The following is a 20,364-nucleotide window of genomic DNA, read 5'->3' on the forward strand; positions in this document are numbered from 1 at the left end:
CAAAGGTAACTGCATTGGTAAAAGGTTTAAGGTGTCTTTTGCCAGGATAAATTCTTGAGTTCACATTTATAACATGTACTGAATATAAAGTAACTCAATGAGAACAATGAGGCTGTTTTGAAAAACAAAAATTCATATTAATTAGAGTTATGAAAGCGTTCCAATCTTATATTCAGAGTCTATATTCGATTTCTCCGTTTTGCTTGTCTTTTTATTACCACTTTAAACATGGAATTTGAATCTAATGTTTATAAAATCACAGAAGCACCTCATAGACTTCTACATATTTTCGTTTGAAAATCACTGCTCTGGAGTGCTTTTCTTCCTATACCATCCACCTTATAATGTGACCTTACATAAGTCATATGCTGTCTCAGCCTCATTTTCCTCACCTGTAAAACAAGATTACAGTCCACCTGTTTGGGTCTCAGACCTTTTGAGAATGTGTTGGAAGCTTCAGAGCTTCGTCTGAAAACTGTACAACAGTGTGCACAACACAAATTTGGATCCTTTGGGGGTACACTGGCCCCACTCCCAAACCTATCCAAAGACTTAAGAAATCCTGGGCTAGATCATGTCTAATATCCTAACTTCAAAGCTATGCGGTTACCTGAAGAGTTTTTACTTTATAGGAACCAAGAAGAAGGCAAAAGGAACCATGGTTGAATGCCAGTACTGTGCAAGACACTTCACACATCTTTTTTTCATGTCCATTTGTAATCTCATTTGGCTGTGTTTGACCAGGCCACAGCAAAATCCCTGGGGATATTAGTGATGATCTCTTCCTGTGATGTTGTTAACATCAGGTCTACAGCAACCCAGGCTCAGATCAAGCTAGGATTTGCCTAAACCAGTCATGCTTGCTAATAGGATACAGCCCCTTTTCAATCTACCCTGTAGCCAGAAGAGTTTAGTGAGAAAGGAAATTGAAGCTGCTGTTAAAACTGAGGTTTTACAATAAACTCTAGAAACAAAGTAATCATAATGTAGGCTGCAAATCTTCCCTAAAAGATTCCACGGGAAAAATGACCGGAAATTGAGCACTCTGAAAAGTACTGGATGCCACAGAACTGCAAGGAGCCATTACTTTTAATTTTCAGCCTATGGCCCCCAAAAGTCTCCAACAAAATGATGGTCTACCCAGCATCCATTGATCTCCTCCGTCCTTCCTGGGAGCCATGACTTTGTTCAGATACCTCCCCTGAGAGCTCTGACCTCAAGAGAATTCACCCCCAGCTGCTAGGATGAACCCAACTGGCCCAAGAATAATTCCATCCTTCTAGCCCATGATTCCATCAGGAATGATTATGTGACATAATATGGGCTCTTGAGACCTGAGGAAAGGTTTTCTGTGGACTTGGGAGTGGCTCCTCCTCCCTTTTCTGAAAACATTTCTAGAAACTGTCCTCTTTTCCTCTGGGCATGGCTGTTCATGGGTGTGGCGCAACCAGAACGCCCACAGATATTTTACTGCTAGACTAGGGAGGGCCAAGCCAAGAGAAGGAGCAGGAAACCATGAAGGCCCTCTCAACTCTGAACTGATTGTGTATGAGAGCACGTAAGTGTGCTTACAGCTTAATTTGGTTTGAGTTAGCTCTCCATTGCTTACAGCCAAAAACATCCTGTCTGATCCACACTACATTGGGTCTTTGCCTTCGTGGATGAATACTAGGTTCTGCTGTGCCCTAGGTGCTTTCATTATTTTTAACCATTTTGGAGCACTTACTATAGGCCAGACATTGTACTAAGCATTACCTCTTAATCCTCATGAGAATTCTAAGTGGGGTGACACTATTCTTATTCCCATTTTTCAGCTAAGGAAATGGCAAAGAACTTAAGTAAGATCACACTGCTAATGAGTGGTAGAGCTAGATTTGAATCCAGGTCTGACTCCAAAGGCCAGCTGTAGTAGTATAATATAAGGCTTATAGTATAATATAAGGCTGCTATGAACATGGGCATCTGTTTGATTCAAAGTGTTCTTGAGCCAGAGTCAAAGTCAGCCAGCAAGGGAATCGTGTGTCTCCTGTAAGCAGGTGTGCCATATATTATATATATAGCCACAATATATATATATAGCCACTATATTACACCACCTCCAGCTATAAGTACTAATACAACATTACCATTTTGCAGGTGGGTAACTTGAGGCTCCAAAAGTTTTTTTTTAAGTATTATATCTATAATGCCTTGCACAAAGTAAGTACAAAATAAATATCTGTTCAACTGAATTGCCCAAGATGGACACAGGATCCAAGCCTAGCATTGTCCCTCTGGCATCTGTCTCATTATTTCACAATGATTTTTCCATCGTAGGAGATGATGACGTCTGCAACCGTTAGAAAGATAAACTATGTGATTGAAGTGATAGTGTTCCTGATTGGCTTTTCGGCCTTTGAGAGAAAAATAAGAAGTCAGCATCTTAGTGACCCCAGGCTATTTTCTTTCTCAGAGCATTGCACAACACTCTTTTGAGGCCACAGCCATACCCTTGAATGCCGGTATAAACTGAAATGAAGAATTAATGGGCAGGTCTACCTGAAATTTTAACTCCCACGAATTTCTAGGAAGTAAGCTAGCTCTGTCTACACAGGCCTCTAACTGCCTTTCATGAAAGCCCTGGAAGCATTGGGTGGTAAATGCCAGTTTTGTACCAGGACTTTGTCAAGTTGATTGCTGTGACCATGAAAGCAGACCTTTGGGGGTCGGCAAGGCAGGCATTATGGGATCAAGTCCAAACCCTTGGTATGGCATTCAAATCCCCAGCCCGCCTCTCAGCTCAGAGGCCTGCCACTCCAGGCTGCTGTCTGTCCCTGAGCACACTGTTCCCCCACAGCCCCCTGCCTGTACTTGCTGCACCCTCTGCCTGAAAATGACTTGATCTTCTCTGCATGTTTCACCCGGAAAATTTCTTCTCCACTACCCTCAACACTTCTGCAATGAATCAGAATCTCTGGAGGAACGGCCTTGGGGAATCCATGCTTTTAAAAAGTTCCCTGGGCAATTTAGGTGATCAGCCAGCTTTGGAAACAACAGTGTAAAAACACACACACACACACACACACACACACAGCCTGCCCATCATTTAATCCCTTATGCTGGTTTCTGTTCTTTTACAGTCATATGCTTGGGAGCTTTCACATCATAACTCAATGGGGATGGAGTGGTGGTGGGAGGTGACACAGAACAAGAAGGGGGAAAACAAGGTGAGAAGAGATCAAAAAGAACAGACGGGGAGGACTGGGGAATGTCCTCCAGCAGGTTCCTTGGACTGCTTTAGAGTCTCCCAGGAGAAAAGATTATGAAACAACATAGAAATATCCAAGAGGGACTTGTGACATGCTGAGCTTGAGTAGAGAGTCAGGACCCAGGGGACCAAGAAGGCACAAAACAGTCCCTTTCCCATACCCTGAAGACCGCAAACTTTGAGAGCATCCGGGGGCAGCTCTTGTGATGGCAGCTGCTGCAGTGATTTCTCCACATAGCTTTGGGGCAGCAGAATGAATCTGTGGGAACCAGAGGTAGCAAGGAAGGTCCAAGCAGCTGCTACAGGATGTGGCAGCTATGAGGATGCACCCTGCCCGCTTTCCACTGCAAGGCATATACTTGATAAGAGCTCCGGCTGCTGGCTTTGAACTTCATTTCACATGTGTCCCAAGGCCAGGCCTCCCAGTGACTGAGTGCAGGGGCCAGATAAGGCACGCCTGCTTACAGGAGACACACGATTCCTTTGCTGGCTGACTTTGACTCTGGCTCAAGTACACTTTGAATCAAACAGACGTTTATGTTCATAGCAGCCTTATGCACGATAGCGAAAAGGCACAAATAACCGAAGAGTCCATTGATGGCTAAATAAACCAGATGTGGTATAGACATGCAGTAGAATATTACTCAGCCACAAAAAGGAGTGAAAAGTTGATACATGCTATAACAGGGATAAGTCTTGAAAACATTCTGCTAAGTGAAACAAGCCACACACAGAGGACAAATGTTGTGTGATTCCACTTAAATGAGGTCCCTGGAATAGTCAAATTCTGAGACTGAAAGTAAAACACAGGTTACCAGGGGCTGGCGAATAGGGAAGAATGGGAGATTAGTATTTAATGGGCAGAGCGTTTATACTGGGGATTATCAAAAAGGTTTAGGTACAGAGAGTGGTGATGGCTACACAACACTGTATATGCAACGTTACCGAAATACACACTTACAAATGGTTAAAATAAATATGTTGTTATGTAGTTTGCCACAGTAAAAAAACAATGAAAATGGGACTATACCATTAAATTTAAAAAGAACACTGAATTTGGCTTTGGGACTGCCAGCAAGCTTTGCCAAATCTTCCTGGATTAAATAAATGACCACTAAGACACTTCGTGCAACCTTCTCTCCCCTTTTTCTCCACCTAGGGTCAGACCTGTGTCTAGGGTCTGATGGCTCTCCCAGTCTTCCTTGGTTCCCCACCTATTTCCTTTTTTTTGAGACAGAATCTCGCTTTGTCGCCCAGGCTGGAGTGCAACGGCACGATCTCAGCTCACTGCAACGTCCGCCTCCTGGGTTCAAGAGATTCTGTCTCAGCCTCCTGAGTAGCTGGGATTACAGGCATGTGCCACCACACCTGGCTGATTTTTTTATTTTTAGTAAAGACAGGCTTTCACCATGTTGGCCAGGCTGGTCTCGAACTCGTGACCTCAGGTGATCCGCCCGCCTCAGTCTCCCAAAGTGCTGGGATTACATGTGTGAGCCACCGCGCCTGGGCCCTCCCTATTTCCTTTCACATAGGTATCTCCCAGGACAATCTACACACCTCTCATCTCACTGTGGCATCGCCTCTCAGGGCACCAGGATTCACACACAGGGTGGATGCAGCTTTTCTGCTAGTTCACAGGCAAATGCGAGGCACCTCTCTGGGCATTCTCAGAATTACCAGGGACATAGACAGGGCAGATGCTCGCTCTCACTGTCAGATGGACACAAGGAAACAGCTGAGCCACACTAGAGTACACACTTCAAAATGTTTTTATTGAATTTAATTTCCCAAACACAGATGTTTTAGACAATTTTGCAAGGACCCTGAATTTTTGCAGGGCTATTTTTGGATACTGTAAAAAACAAAAAAACAAAAAAACCATACACACACACTCATAGCAGAGTTGCTCTGCTCGCTGTAAGGCCTCTTTGAGGGAAGGACAGTTCCAAAAGGCACTGACCGGTGACATGGGTGGGTCCTGCCCCTCCTCAGGCAGCCAGCTCAGCCATGGCCCTGTCCAAGGGATCCACAGACCAGTAATCATCATCCCAGCCAAGGAACCAGCCCACGAAGGAGGGAGGCTCAAAGCCTTGCTTCACCACGGTGATGGGCGTCCGCCGATCCCGATTGGCTGGGTCCGTCTCGATGTACCGCTTAGCTGCAGACACACGTGCAAGAAAAGGAAACCCCAGGAATTCTTAGTGCCTCCCACACCAGGGAGAGGGTGACTCAGGACAGCAGTTGACAAAGAAGGTCAAAGGTCAAAAGACAGTAGGTCAAAGGTCAAAAGACAGTAGGTCAAAGGTCAAAAGACAGTAGGTCTATGGTCCTACTGTCCCTACTGCCCACCCCCTGCCCTGGGCACCATCCTCCTTTAAAGGCATGATACCCACGTGGGTTCTCTACCACCCTGCTCAGGAACACAGGAAGGGACGGGGTTATGGCTTAACCTCCTGCTTCATAAAGTTTATTACTTTCCCTTGTAGTCCCCTACTGGAAGATATGGGAACCAATTTTTGGGTTCCCAGCCCATAAATCAGATCTATTCAGCTACCCAGAATCTGCTTTGCAACATCTTTTTCTTTTTTTTTTTTTTTTTTCATTTTGAGACACCATCTCGTTCTGTCACCCAGCCTACAGTATAGTGATGCAATCATGGCTCACAGCAGCCATGAACTCCTGGGTTCAAGCAATCCTCTGACCTCAACCTCCTGAGTAGCTGGGACCACGGCTACACACCAACACACCTGGCTAATTTTTTTGTATTTTTTCTAGAGATGGGGTTTCACTATGTTGCCTGGGCTACTCTCAAACTCCTGGGCTCAAGTGATCCTCCTGACTTGGCCTCCCGAAATGCTGGGATTACATGCATGAGTCACCATGCCTGGCCTGCTTTGCCACATCTAAACCTTGACAAGTTCAGCTCCTGAGTATTCTGGGAACTTGAAGAGACTTCTCATCTGTTCCTTCCTTCCTCTGGAACAGATCAGTTCCTTCAGAAACCCTGAGGCTTCTGAAAGAACCTCAGGGTTTCTGAAGGAACTGATGTGTTCTTCACTACCCCAGGCAGGACTTATAAGGGGCTGGCCACAGAGGAGGAAGTCCCCACCCTATCTTGTCCATCAGTCCCCTAGAAATGATGCTCATTCCCAGACCTGTACAGAAGCCACTCCCACCACCCTACAAGCAACGGACCCACCCTCCCCCCAGGGACTTGGGTCCTCACCAGAAGTCAAGGCTTCTGTCTTTTCTTCTTCTTGAGAATCCTTTCCAACCCAGACAAAGACCTGGAGGTGAGATGAGACATGAAAGGTACATGAGGGGTGCTGACCAAATTTACGGCTGGAGGAAGACTGGGGAGGGGCCAGGTGTCAGAAAAGACAAAGCCCTTTTTAAGCCCCTACTAAGAGAGCCCATGAACTAACACTGGAGGAATCTGGAATAGAGGTTGAAAACCAGCAACCTACAAACATGTTTTGTTTGCTCACCCACCACCTTGTGTTGGCCAACAATGTCTTTTTAAACTATTGGTGACATAAAAATCTAGATTTCCAACTTCTCTTAAAAAACTGGAGGATCTAGCAGCCTGGGCCTTCAAACCTCACTTGAGTCAAGCTGTGCAGGAGCTGGCCCTTTGAGATGGGTGGTTCTAGTTTGCCTCAGACTCCACTGCTCCTTCGCATCTCCCCATCCCAGTCTGCTTCACTCGCTAACACTGCCAGCCAGGTGCCATCAGGCATTGAGTTTGAGATTCTTCTCTAAAGGTCCATAAGTTATTTCCGAACAGCATTCACTCGTTCAACAAATGAGTGGCCAAACATATTCTCACTCATTTATTCATCCAACAAATATGCACCGAGAGTCTACTATGTCCCAGTCTGTGTGCATCTTCGTCAAAATGGGGCTATGGCTTGGAATAAAAATAACTCACCCACCGCTATCACCATTTTGAGTCTTGTTACAAGTTTTATGTCACATTATTTAGCTGATTTTTATGTATCATCTATTTTTATGCATATCTAAAATATTACTTCAAAGAGCACCTATCATTGATAAAATGGCATTAGACAGTAAAATGTCAGACTTGGTTTCTCTCACTTTTTTTTAAGACAGAGTCTCACTCTATCATCCAGACTGGAGTGCAGTGGCGTGATCTCAGCTCACTGCAACCTCCGCCTCCTGGGTTCAAGTGATTCTTCTGCCTCAACCTCCTGAGTAGCTGGGATTACAGGCACCCACCACCACACCTGGCTAATTTTTTTGTATTTTTAGTAGAGACGGGGTTTCACCATGTTGGCCAGGCTGGTCTTGAACTCCTGACCTCAAGTGATTTGCCCACCTCAGCCTCTCAAAGTGCTGGGTTTGCAAGCATGAGCCATCGTGTCTGGCCCTCTCTTACTTATTTATAAATGTGTTCCCAACTAAAGTGGAAGCCCCTCGAAGGCAGGCATTCTATCTATTTTGCTTATCATAGGATTCTCAGCACTCAGCATTTGCCTGGAAGACAGTGGTGCTGAATAAATGTTGGCTGACTGAATCCCTAACAGATGAACAAACAGATTAAGTAGCCAATGGATCAATCAATGACAACTGCTGAATGGCTCAAGCTGCAACCATTTTTGGTCCTGATCTTCCAGCCGGGGATTCCGACCAGCACTGTGGGTAGTGTATTCTTATGCCTTCGTGGTCAGTCACTCCATAACTCTGAGGACGCTGGGAGAAGCCACCTTGATAGGAAAGATGACTGACCTGACATCCCCGTGAGCCCTGGGAGGGCACGAAAACGCCTACTTTATTTATTGCTCTATCCCTAGCATCTCAAACATAAAGCACCTGGTACAAAGCAGTGCCCAATTAATACTGGTTGAGTGAGTGAATGGCACCTTCCCCTGCCAAGAAGTCCTACATAATGGCCTTCTCTAGGAGATGAAGTGGAGACAGAGCCAAGAGCCCTCAAACCAGAAGCAGGAGCCCTCTAGAGTCGCTAGGTGACACTGGACAGTTTATGCCTGCAAACAAGATGCTGCTAAGTTCAACATCCCCCGCCAACAGATTTAAAGGAAGAGTTCATGCTCCTGCAAGGCCTGGGAGAGAATGATGAAGCTCATGTGATTTGGCTTTATAGGGCATTTTGCAGCTTTCAAGGTGAGTGTATCTGCAAGGAAGGTACCGCCACTCCCAGTTTACAGATGAGGAAATGGAAGCTCAGAAAGAGGAAGTGACTTCCAGTAGCCTAGAGACTTTTCTGGCAACACCTGGCACTGCCTCTTTTAGGTCCTTCTAGCAACTGATCATAGAACTGGAAGTTTAGTTTCTCCCACTCCCTCTGGCAGAGACAGCCTTCACCTGTCCTTCACCCACCTGGTCCCAGGTGTCCAGAAGCATGACATCATCCGTAGCCAGGTCTTCCTGCATGAGCTCACCAGGAACCTCTTCGATCTGGAAAGGAACGAAAGAGCATCAGCGAGATGTCTTCCCTCTCCTGGGTGGGCTTCCTCTCTCTGCCCCCTGAGGGAGTGGCACAGCTGGTTGCAGCTGGCAGGGGGCCCCTTCCTCTGTACCATGCCATCAGAACTGTGTCTCCTGCCTCTGCTTCCGACCAGTCCCATGGAACTTGTCTCCCGAGGGGAAAGCAGAGGTGTGACCTCAGCAGGGGCTCACCACAAAACGTCCAATCTTGTTGGAGCAGGCAAAGAGGCGAGGAGGATGGGCATCCATCTTCTTGTCCTTCAGCCGTGGGGATGTGCGGTAGGCAGCCTTCCCACCCAGGGCCTCCCAGAAGCCATCTGTGAGGGGAGGCCACGCCAGTTTGCCGAGGGATGCCATCACCCCTCTCTCCCATCTCATCAGACCCTGGGACCAGCCCTGCCCAAGCCCAACCAACTGCTCTCCCCCTTCTCCCTCCATCCTAAAATCCCAGGAGGTCCGGAGGGAAGAGGCCTGAGGGAATTGGAAGGTGACGAAATAGAGGCCCAGAGAGGGCAGACTTGGCAGGAGTGACACAGTCAGGACTACTATTGGCTTGAGGCTGATGACAGCATTGCGGGATGAGGATCATTAGCTCCACTCAGCTAATGAGGCGATGTGGCTCAGAGAGGTTAAGCAACACTCAAGGTCACACAGACGGTAAGTGTTAAGACCAGGATACAAATCCTGTCTGATTTGAATGCCCATATTCTTTCCACTATACCTGCCCTGTCCACGTGTAGACATTTACATTTAAATTCATTAAAATTAAATTCAATAGAAAGTTCAGTTCCTCATTCCCACAAATTCCCACTGGTCACATTTCAGGTGCTCAACAGCCACAGGTGACTGGTGGCTGCCAAACTGGACCCGGCAGACACAGAACATCCATCTGCATAGAAGGTTCTGCCGCACAGAGCTGCTTTAGACCAAGTCACTCGTCTCCATTTCTGTTAAGCATCAAGCAGCTGGGAATGAACTCAAAGTAACAGTAAAAAGATTGCAGGCTGGCAGAAGGAAGAGCTTCCTGGCCCACATTCTGGAAACACAGCAGGCTGGTGGCATTTCTGGCCATGGGGAGTCTAGAGATGCAAAGAGCCCACTGCCCCTCTGATGCTATCAGCGCTGTCTACCACCTCTCAAGGCTTCCTAGCGAGGGACCGCCTCCTTCCACAGCCCAGCTGCTCCTTCCCACACTGGGCTCTCCTTTCTTTCTTTCTTTTTTTTTTTTTTTTTTTGAGACGGAGTTTTACTCCTGTTGCCCAGGCTGGAGTGCAATAGCATGATCTCAGCTCACCGCAATCTCCACCTCCCGGGTTCAAGTGATTCTCCTGCCTCAGCCTCCTGAGTAGCTGGGATTACAGGCATGCACCACCACGCCCAGCTAATTTTGTATTTTTAGTAAAGACGGGGTTTCTCCACGTTGGTCAGGTTAGTCTTGAACTCCCGACCTCAGGTGATCCACCTGCCTTAGCCTCCCAAAGTGCTGGGATTACAGGCATGAACCACCACGCCCAGGCTAGGCTCTCCTTCCTTTAGCTCCTGGAGACCCCCTTCTCTCTGACCATAGCCCTCATTTTAAAGCCACTGCTTTTAACATACATTAGGGGACAGGTCCTGGGGCATGGGGAGGATTTAGAGCCCGCAAGCCCAAGGAAAGAAGGGAAACCTAACAGCTGCATCCTGGAGAGCAGCAGGCCCCCCACCCCAGCTCCTACCTGGCTCGCTGCCTTCTGCCACCTGCACAGGTTGGGCCCGTAGCACCCTGAGCAGCTCCTGGGCCCCCGTCTTCTCTGCCTCACTGGCTCCTGTACCCACCCACAGGTAGGCAGCTGAGGGGGTTTTCAGGACAAAGGCATCGTTGGAGTTCAGTGCACCAGCCTTAGGCAATACCTGGGAGGGTAGAGCTTGGTTAATCAGGAACCAGACAAAAAGCCCTCAGCCCCCTCCTCACAGCCCAGGAGACCCTGCAGCAGGGCTAGCTCTCAGGTGGGGACTTGGAGGAACACAGCCCATCAGAGCTGAGGGCACAGACTTTGGACCCTGATGGCCTTGGTGACTCCCATGAGTCACTAATGCACTGTGACTAACAGAAGTTGAATGCCCAGAACAAAGGAGGTGAGAGTCCCATTCCCCTCTAGGCTGCTCAAACCATCCTGGGAATCATGTCCTGATGTGTGCCTTCCTCCATGAAAGGGACGGTAGCCAACTGGAATGTAATCAGGAATGGCATCCCGATGGTACAGAATGGTAGGTAGTGAGCTCTCCACTATGCAAAGTGTGCAAGGGACACTGGGCATCCTCGAAACAGGGGAAGTCTAAGACAGACAACCCTGTGGCCAGGGCACAAAGATACAAAAAGCTGCTTCTTACTCACTCACTCACCGCTCCCCGCCCTCCCTCCCGCCCCCATCCTGTGCCTGGACATCTGGTCATCCAGCTGGGAGGTTTCAGGGAGGCCAATCCCCTCTGTGGTCCAGGACCTGGAAATTACCTCGACAGCCCGGGTGGCTCCAGCGCTGTTGGCGCGGACCTGGAAGAGGCGGGTGCTGGCAGGGGCTGTCTGCCCGCCCTCGCGGGAGGTGCCGCCCTTGTAGATGATCATGGGCTTCCCACCAAACAGGCTCATGAGGTGTGCGGGCTCCTTGCCTTGGACCACACGGCTCTGGCAGGGAGACAGGAGAGCGAGTAAGGGACCTTGGGGGCAGGCCTCAGTCCTTCTATGTCGCACTGGGCCCACCCCTCCAGACAAAGCCATCATGCTTGTGTCTGTGTGTGGCACGGAATGTGACCTAACAACACACGGGCAGGGACAGCAGAATTCCAGGAAGAGCGGAGACAGCGCTATTGCCTGAGGTCCCCGGGGCACTGCTGCTGTGGCTGCTCTCCATCTCCATGAGGACGTGCCTTCCTGACCCTCAGCCTGGTCTAAGAACCAGGAGAGCCTGTGTTTGCAAATATTCCCTTAAATAGAAGCACAGGGATTGCTGGTGGACATTCTTCTAGAATGCTGACGTCAGGCCTGGGCATGACTGCCAGTAGAGTGTAAGAACAGAGCATTCCAGATCTGGAAAACTCCCTTCTGCACAGCCAGTGCACCCCAGATGCAGGAAACAGCCAGGGGCTTGGTGGTGGGAGTGAGGCAGGGAAGATGTACACCCTCACATCTGCTCCTGCCCTGTGTGTGGCACCTTACCGTGGCCCCAGCTAACCGTGTCCAGAAGAAAATCTCACATGTGTGTCGGGCGTATGGCAGTCGCTTCCCACCACGACCCACCACCACTGAGTTAGGGCTTAGACTACAACTCCACCCTGATGGTGAGAACTTGGGCACGTGTCTCAACCTCTTGGGTTCATCTTCTGAAAAATGCAGCCACGGATGCCACTCCCAAGGCAGTTGTCAGGATGCACTGAGCTAAGATGGTCATCTCATTTAGCACCCAGACTATCATAGGCAAAGGTCAGGGCACGAACCCCCAATTCCAATCTAGAGCCCTGCCCACTCCTACCACAGTGTGGAGGAAGCACAATTGTCCGCTTCCCCCTCATCTCCACAAACCAGCTCTGCTGCCCTCCAGCGCCCCCTACTGGCCAGAACGACTTTTTAAACCAGAAATCACTACAGCTCAGACTTACCATTCAGCAACTTCCTGTTGTTCTCAGCATCAAGGTCAACATCGTCACCATGGCCTCTGGTGGTCTGGCCTCTCTGAGTACCTCTCTAGCCTCAAATCAGGGCACTTTCCCCTTGCTTTAACACCCAATGCCCCCTCCCACCTCAGGGCCTTTGCATGTGTACCACCCTTTACCCAGAATGTGCTTTCCTTCACTCTGCCTGAGCAACTCCTACTCGTGCATCAGGTCCCAGTTGACCAGTCCCCTCCTGGGACAGGGATGGGCTTTTCTAATCCAATAGGATCCTACCCGGGATTTACGTCCTTGTACATAACACATGTGTATAAGGGAGGGACTTCTTATATGCCAGGCATGGCTCTAAATGCTTACAAATGTTAACTCTTAGTCCTCACAGCAATCCTGTGGGATGGTACTGTTATTACCCCTATTTTGAGGACACAGAGGCACAGAGAGGCTAAGTGACTTGCCCAAAGTTGCCCAGAGGTAAGGACAGGATTCAAACCCAAGCACGCTGGTTCCACATCCGTGCTCAGCCACGTCGCCTCTCCCATGTCTCTCTCCCCAAGGTCTTGTCAATTTCATTCACTGCATCTGTCACAGCCATTGGTGTGCATGTGTGTTGAATGTCTACTACCACCCAAGAAAGCAAAGCCCATTAGGGCAGGGGCAGTGTGCCTGTGTGTCCATGGCTACAGATGCAGTGTAGAACACATGGAAGCCCTAAATAAATACCTGTTCCATGGATGGATGGATGGATAGATGGATGGATGGATAGATGGATGGATGGATGGATGGATGGACAGATGGACAAACGAACGGATGGATGAGAGTCAGACAGATGAGTGAAGAGAAGGACAAGGCTCAGGCTGCAGCCCAGAGAGGCAGTGGGCTGGGCTCACCTGAACAGGGGTACCTCCCAGCTCCTCATCCAGCTGAGCAGTCAGGATGGCAGATGCAGCGACCTCATCCTGGGTAGACTGGGCACCCTGCCTGGAAGGGGAAGTGAGATTCAGCATCAAGGTGTACACAGAGCCCTGAGCCTCTCCCTTACCCTGAGTCTGAGAAACCTACAAATCTCCCAGTTACCAGTAATGAAACAGAGAGAGAGGGAAGGGCACTCTCTCAGAACAACGAGAGCCAGGAACCACACCAACACTTCCACTCTCAGCCTGGCATCTTGCCCGGTTACAGAGATCTGAGTGCAACGCATGGATTTCCTTATGCTAAATGTGTCCCTCAGGAGACAGGCTGGGTCTTCCCATGCTGAACAGCCACAGAGAATATGCTCTGAGACTCAAATCTGAGATGTAGAAAAGTGGCCAGGACATTTCTCTGGGTGGAAAAGCAGGTTGTAGAATAGCAAGTGTTACGAGAGCCTATTTGTGGGAAAAGATATCAGTGATTAAGCCTCCCGTGAACATGTGCAGAGAGGTCTGAACAGATGTTCACCAAAAGGTCCATGGTGATCGCTCTTAGAGGGAAGATTCAGGGGGATTTTGCCTTTCTACCCCACATCTTTGCATATTGTCTAAGTTTTCCATAACCAACATATGTCATCATATAAGCAAACAAAATCTGACATATCAATGTGCTGATGCAGCTAATTTTTAAAACAGTCTTCTCACAAATTTTGTGCCAGGTGTGTGTATTATCTAGTGGAAAAAAAAAATTTAAGCTGTTTTTAGATGTCTAGGGTTGTCAAATTGAGAGGCATTCTACAAAATAACTGGCCAGTACTCTTTAAAAGTATCAAGGTCATGAAAAAAAGGAAAGACTGGGAAACTGCCATAGATTCAGAGAGTTCAGAGACATAAGTAAATGCCATGTGGGATCCTGGGTTAGACCCTAGATCAGGAGAAGAACAGTAGTGGGGGCCAGGTGCGATGGCTCATGCCTGTCATCCCAGCACTTTGGGAGGCCGAGGCAGGCAGATCAGTTGAGGTCAGGAGTTTGAAACCAGCCTGCCCAACATGGTGAAACCCCATGACTACTAAAAACACAAAAATTAGCCGGTTGTGGTGGCGTACACCTGTAGTCCCAGATACTTGGGAGGCTGAGGCAGGAGAATTGCTTGAACCTGGGAGGCAGAGGTTGCAGTGAGCCAAAATCACACCACTGTAGTCCAGCTTGGTGACAGAGCAAGACTCTGTCTAAAAAAAACCAAAAAACAAAACAAAACAAAAAACCCACACAGTAATAGGAAAACTGGGGAAATTTAGGTAAAGCCTATAGATTAGTAAGTAGTATTGTGTCAATGTTCGCTTCCTGGCTTTGTTAATTGTGCTATGGTTATGTAAGATGTGACCATAGGTGAATATTCCATTGGGTAATGGATATACGAGAACTGTCTGTACTAGTTTTGCAACTTTTCAGCAAGTCTAATATTATTTCAAAATAAGTTTAAAAAAGAAGGAATCCAGCCGGGCGTGGTGGCTCATGCCTATAATCCCAACATTATTGGGATTATAAAGTAGCCAGGCGTGGTGGTGAGTAGTGGCAAGTAGTCCCAGCTACTCGGGAGGCTGAGGCATGATAATCGCTTGAGCCCCAGAGACAGAGGTTGTGGTGAGCAGAGATCGCACCACTGCACTCCAGCCTGGGCAACAGAGTGAGACCTTGTCTCAAAAAAAAAAAAAAAAAAAGAAGAAGAAAAAAATCCAACAGTCAATAATCAGACAAAAAGTTTTAGACTGTATACTAAGAGAAATACAAGTTAAAAATACACTGAGACACCATTTTATAAACCATAAGATTGACAAACGCCCAAAAGTTTGACCACACAATCCACAGGTGTGACTACAGGGAACCAGGGACTCTCCCAGGTTGTTTGGTGGGAATGTAAAATGCTACAAACACTATCGAGGGAAATTGGGGGCTATCTAACAAAATGACAAATGCAGTTACTATTTGACCCAGCAATCTCACTTCTGGGAACTTACTCTAGAGGCATTTCTCTGCATGTTCAAAATGATGTTTGTTTAAGGTTACTAATCACAGCAATGTTTGTAATAGAGAAAGACTAGAATCAACCCAATTATGCATCATCAAGGAATCTGTTAAATAAACTACAGTACAGCCACCCAAAGGACTATTACACAACTGTAAAAAAGAATGAGGAAGCTCTCTATGTACTGACATTATTGATCTCTAGGAAGAATGGAGTCAGAAAAGCAAGGTGCAGGGCAATACACAAAATATGCTACCTTTTGTGTAAGGAAGGGAGGGACCAGGCTGTAAATTATTTGCAAATATATTTTTTTCCACAAAGAGTTACTGGAAGGATATGCAAGAGATTAAAGCAGTTACCCAAGAAGGGGTGGGGTCTGGAGAATGGGGTAGAGAGGGACAGGGGTGGGAATAAGATTTCTCAATAAATACCTTTATAATCTATTTTGATTTTTGAACCATGTAAATGTATTCTCTGTTTTAAAATAATTTGGGGGCTGGGTGTGGTAGCTCATGCCTGTAACCCCAGAACTTTGGGAGGCTGAGGCAGGTGGATCACCTGAGGTCAGGAGTTCGAGACCAGCCTGGCCAACATGGTGAAACCCCTGTCTCTACTAAAAATACAAAAAAGTAGCCAGGCATGGTGGTGGGCGTCTGTAATCCCAGCTACTAGGGAGACTGAGGCAGGAGAATCGCTTGAACTCGGGAGGCAGAGGTTGTAGTGAGTGAGACCACACTATTGCGCTCCAGCCTGGGCAACAAGAGCAAAACTCTGTCTCAAAATAAATAAAATAAATAACTAAATAAATAAAAATAAAATAAAACAAATTTTGGCTTGAAAAATATGTGTGGGAGGATAGACCCTAGTGTGCACAGTACTTGGCATGGATTTGTGGGAGATGTTCTGTTTGTTTCTCCACACTCACTATACCTCCTACAATAGATGTATAATCATTTGGTAAGAAGAGTTTAAAAGTTGTTTGGAGAAATAAGCAAGTGTGTTGCCCTGTGGACAAGAGTCTCTCCCAGCAGGCAGTGGCAGTCCCACCTCAGGCCCTCACACCCTCAGTCTGTCTTCAGTCCTGCTCAGGGCCCAGCCAGTGCCCCCACGACACACACTGATGGCCCCAGAACCTCACCAGTTGTAGATTATCTGCCCCTGGCGGCCTCCATGGCGGTAGTTGTACAGAATGATGTAGCTGTCTCCTCCATAGAACTGTCCATATGTGGCAGGGTCCACGGGTACTTTGCTGGAGCCTTCAATTCTCCAGATCTGTGGAGCAAAGCTGGGGTCAGATGCTGGGCAGCACCCCCACTCCCCAGCTCAGGCAAGCCAGGAAACCACAGCATGGTAGGTTGTGGTTAGACCATGGGATGAACTTTTAATCACTTGGGCTTGGACTGGAGTTAAATAGTTTGCCCAACTCACAGAGCCACTAGGAGGCAGGGCTGGGACTCCCGGCCAGGGTTCCCGCCTGGGACCCTCATACCATGCCCTGCCCCAGGCTGTTTGTTCTTCCCTCAGGATCGTCAAGGCAGCTCCAAAGGAATGCAGTACAGTGAGGTAAGGAGCCAGACACAGACCCCAAATCAGGCCCCTCATCCCCTTCCGGGCCATGAGACCTCAGACAACCGATTTAACCGCTGTTAGCCTCAGTTTTCGCATCTGAAAAATGGGGATAATTACAGTACCTACCTCAAAGTATTGTGAGGCTCAAATGAGTTTACTCAGGGCCTGGCACAAGGGAACTGCTCTATAGGTAGCAGCTGCTCTTATTATCATAAGTATTATTATTGTTTTACTAATATCACCATTATCTCCATCGTTACTGAGCTGCCTGGATTCTTCTTTCTTCTTTTTTTTTTTTTGAGACGAGGTTTCACTCTTGTCACCCAGGCTAGAATGCAATGGCGCAATCTCGGCTCACTGCAACCTCTGCCTCCCAGGTTCAAGCAATTCTTCTCTCTCAGCCTCCCGAGTAGCTGGGATTACAAGCACCTGCCACCACGGCTGGCTAAGTTTTGTATTTTTAGTAGAGACCGAGTTTCACCATGTTGGCCAGGCTGGTCTTGAACTCCTGACCTCAGGTGATCCGCCTGCCTCGACCTCCCAAAGTGCTGGGATTACAGGCGTGAGCCACCATGCTGGGTCTGCCAGGAGTTTCATAGGTCACCTGCAGAGGCAGGGCCACCACAAGGCGACCTCAGCGTGACCCCTGCTGGCAAGTGTCTGCAGTGTTCTGGTGACACCGCTTTTTCCAAGTGGTCACGAGGCCCAGCAGCGCCACCTGGTGGAGCTATGGAGACATGGAGTTGTCCAAGTCCTGGGAAACAGAATCCTAGAATCTCTAATTTTGAACATTCTTGAAGGTGATGGAGTGGGATGAAACCCCACTTTACAAGTGAGAAAGTGAAGCTCAAAGAGGTTATGTTACTTCCCCAAAGTCTCACAGTCAGGCTGCCAGGGCTCTTACCACACCGCCCTACACGGAATGTTTTCATTGCATTATCCCTATCTACTGAAGCAATGAATGAATGCTAATAACACCAAACCAAAAACAATAATACATAAAAATGAGCACGTTTGTTATTCCTATCATTAGGAATGGAATCAAGTTTGCCTGAAGCGGATTCTACCTCCTAAACACCTCTGAACCCCACACCCCTCTTCCCCTTCTCCACGGCGACCTTCTTAGTCTCAAGGTCATCATCTCTCCCTTAAACTATTAGAATAAGCTCCTCATAAGCTCTCTACCTTCATTCTCCTGCCTCCAACCCACTTTCTTAGTTTTCTTTTATTTTTTAACTGATTTTTTTTTCCTTCTAATGATATCCTAGAGTCATATTCCAACCCATTTTCGCCAGGTGCAGTGGCTCATGCCTGTAATTCCAACACTTTGGGAGGCCGAGGCAGGAGGATTGCCTGAGCCCCAGGAGTTTGAAACTAGCCTGGGCAACATAGCGAGACCCTGTCTCTATTTAAAAAAAAAAAAAAAGATAAAACATAGATCTGAGCTTGTTGCATTTCTGATTTAATAAAAAGAAAAAACCCCTCACTAGCAGCCCCTGGTTAGAGGATCAAGTTCACACCCTTGAAACTGGCATTCAAGGCCCCTCCCTGGGGATGCCATCAGCACTAGCTCCCTGGGACAGCTCCCTCCTTTCCGAACATAGCGAGTCCCGCCTGGAACACCCACCACCCTCCGCTCTTCTTCTCCCGCAGCAAAGCCCTACTCCTACTCTGAGACCCCACCCAAGCGTTCCCGTCTCTGTGCAGGCTGCCCTGACCAACCACCCCCGCTGCTCTTCCTGTGTCCCCACAATCCCCTGTGCTCCCTCCCATCTTCCACTGATCACACAGATCTGTGGCTGTGGTCAACTCCCCTCCCAGACCAGGCACTCCTCGGGGCAAGGTGGGGCCAAGACACTTGGCCCAGGGCCTGATACACAGTAGGTGGTCAGGGTGCATTGGCTGTAAAAACTAAGTAACACCAAAGAATCTCAGCTACCAAAATTGTGCAAACCTCAGAGAGAAACCTCCTTGGGGAAGCGAGAGGCAGTGCATGGGGAAAGTGAGAGAGGGGCCTGGACACACCCACCCCAGGCCCTAAAGGTACCTGTTTCTGGCCTGTGCCATCATCATCCATGCCGTGTTGGGCGGCCATGGCAGTGGAGGTGTGCAGGGTGGCGGCATCGAAGGGCACCCGCTCCACGTTGGCGATATGGCTGGAAAGGTAGGACAAGCCCAGACCATCTGTCTGGTCTGGGTCCCGCCAGTTCTTGAAGAACTGCTTGAACAGTGGGGTCTCACCGCCCTCGGGAAGGACCGAGACCTGGGGAGGGGAGGCGGAGGAGCAGAATGTGGCTGGGCTGCCCAGCAAGGGTCTCCAGGGGAGCCTCAGATACCCCATCTACACTGAGGGTGGGACACCCGCCCTACTCCAGCCCATCCCCTCCAAACACGACCCACCCCTTCCCATCCTACCTGGCCTCCAAGACTCACCTGGGTCTGCTTGGGGTAGTCCATCTTGGTGATGAAGTCAGAGGCTGTTTTGAGGGCAGCCTTCCTCTCCTCCGTGTTAGCCTGCTTGCCTGTCAGTACCCAGAGGAAGTGATGGAGGGTTAGGGGCCCGGGATCCTGCTGCATCCTGACCTCCAACAGTCCAGGAGAAGGAGCTGCCAAACTTCCCTTCCTACTCTTCTTAGACAGTGGATAGCCAAGGCCGGAGACCCCCAGAGCTGACCACTCACTAGAGCACCTAGAGTCCAGCCTGGGGCTGACCAATGACACCAATCACAACACAATTGTGGTCCATTTAGTGACCATGTATTTTGTGCTTAGAACTATACATAGATTATTTAATCCATGGAACAGTCTTAAGTAATAAAAAAAATTGCTATCTTGTTCCTGAGTATCTATAAGGAAACCAGGGTCTTAGAGACATTAAGTTACTTGACGCAGGTTCCTCAGTGAGTGAGAAGCTGCCACCCTGAGGGCATTCCTGTGCCAAGGAGCTCCTGGCCAGCCAATGCTGGCCCTCAGTCCCAGCCTTCTCACTGCCAAGGCCAAGGTCCAGATCAGCTGGCCCAGGGCCCAGGGGGCCTAGAGAGTAATAATTATAATAGTTTCTCTCTCTCTCTTTCTCCCCACTCTCTCCCTTTCTCTCTCTCCTCCTACTGCCTCCCTCTCCTCTGTCCTCTTTCCCAAGATGAGCCTTACAGAATCAGGGGAGGATACTGATGGGTCCTCTCAGAAGATCTCAGGGCCTCTAAGAAACATCTGGGCAATGGTTTCCAAGAGAATTCCCACAAGATAGTACCCAAAGAGTTTATGAACTTCTAGCTTAGCATTTCCCAAACCAGATCATCTTCATGAAAAGCATCCCTGTGAATGCACAAGTTAAAAGTCCTACAGTAAACAAACTTGAACATTTTTAAATCCACTGTTGCCCATGAACTTCTCTAACCATACAGTTAAGATGTTTTGGCCAGGCGCGGTGGCTCAAGCCTGTAATCCCAGCACTTTGGGAGGCCGAGACGGGCGGATCACGAGGTCAGGAGATCGAGAC

At 48.4% G+C, this 20,364-nt stretch overlaps 1 protein-coding gene across 10 annotated transcripts in view; it reads right to left on the reverse strand.

The window, feature by feature from the left end:
* Positions 1 to 4,998: 4,998 nt before the first annotated feature.
* GSN (gelsolin) overlaps positions 4,999 to 20,364 on the reverse strand; it is a 64,474-nt gene continuing 49,108 nt past the window's right edge. For all 10 annotated transcript variants that reach the window (XM_011989499.1, XM_011989496.1, XM_011989497.1 and 7 more), the window contains 10 exons: positions 19,299 to 19,387; positions 18,913 to 19,128; positions 16,435 to 16,568; positions 13,249 to 13,339; positions 11,208 to 11,378; positions 10,432 to 10,606; positions 8,909 to 9,033; positions 8,609 to 8,686; positions 6,474 to 6,534; positions 4,999 to 5,405 (listed from right to left, as the gene is read on the reverse strand). In XM_011989499.1, the coding sequence (XP_011844889.1) occupies positions 5,236 to 5,405; positions 6,474 to 6,534; positions 8,609 to 8,686; positions 8,909 to 9,033; positions 10,432 to 10,606; positions 11,208 to 11,378; positions 13,249 to 13,339; positions 16,435 to 16,568; positions 18,913 to 19,128; positions 19,299 to 19,387 (1,310 nt within the window). In that variant the 3' untranslated portion in view covers positions 4,999 to 5,235. The remainder of the gene's footprint in view (positions 5,406 to 6,473; positions 6,535 to 8,608; positions 8,687 to 8,908; positions 9,034 to 10,431; positions 10,607 to 11,207; positions 11,379 to 13,248; positions 13,340 to 16,434; positions 16,569 to 18,912; positions 19,129 to 19,298; positions 19,388 to 20,364) is intronic.

Source organism: Mandrillus leucophaeus, unplaced genomic scaffold (genome assembly GCF_000951045.1).
Source record: "Mandrillus leucophaeus isolate KB7577 unplaced genomic scaffold, Mleu.le_1.0 Scaffold354, whole genome shotgun sequence".
In the NCBI taxonomy this organism is placed as follows: Eukaryota; Metazoa; Chordata; class Mammalia; order Primates; family Cercopithecidae; genus Mandrillus; species Mandrillus leucophaeus.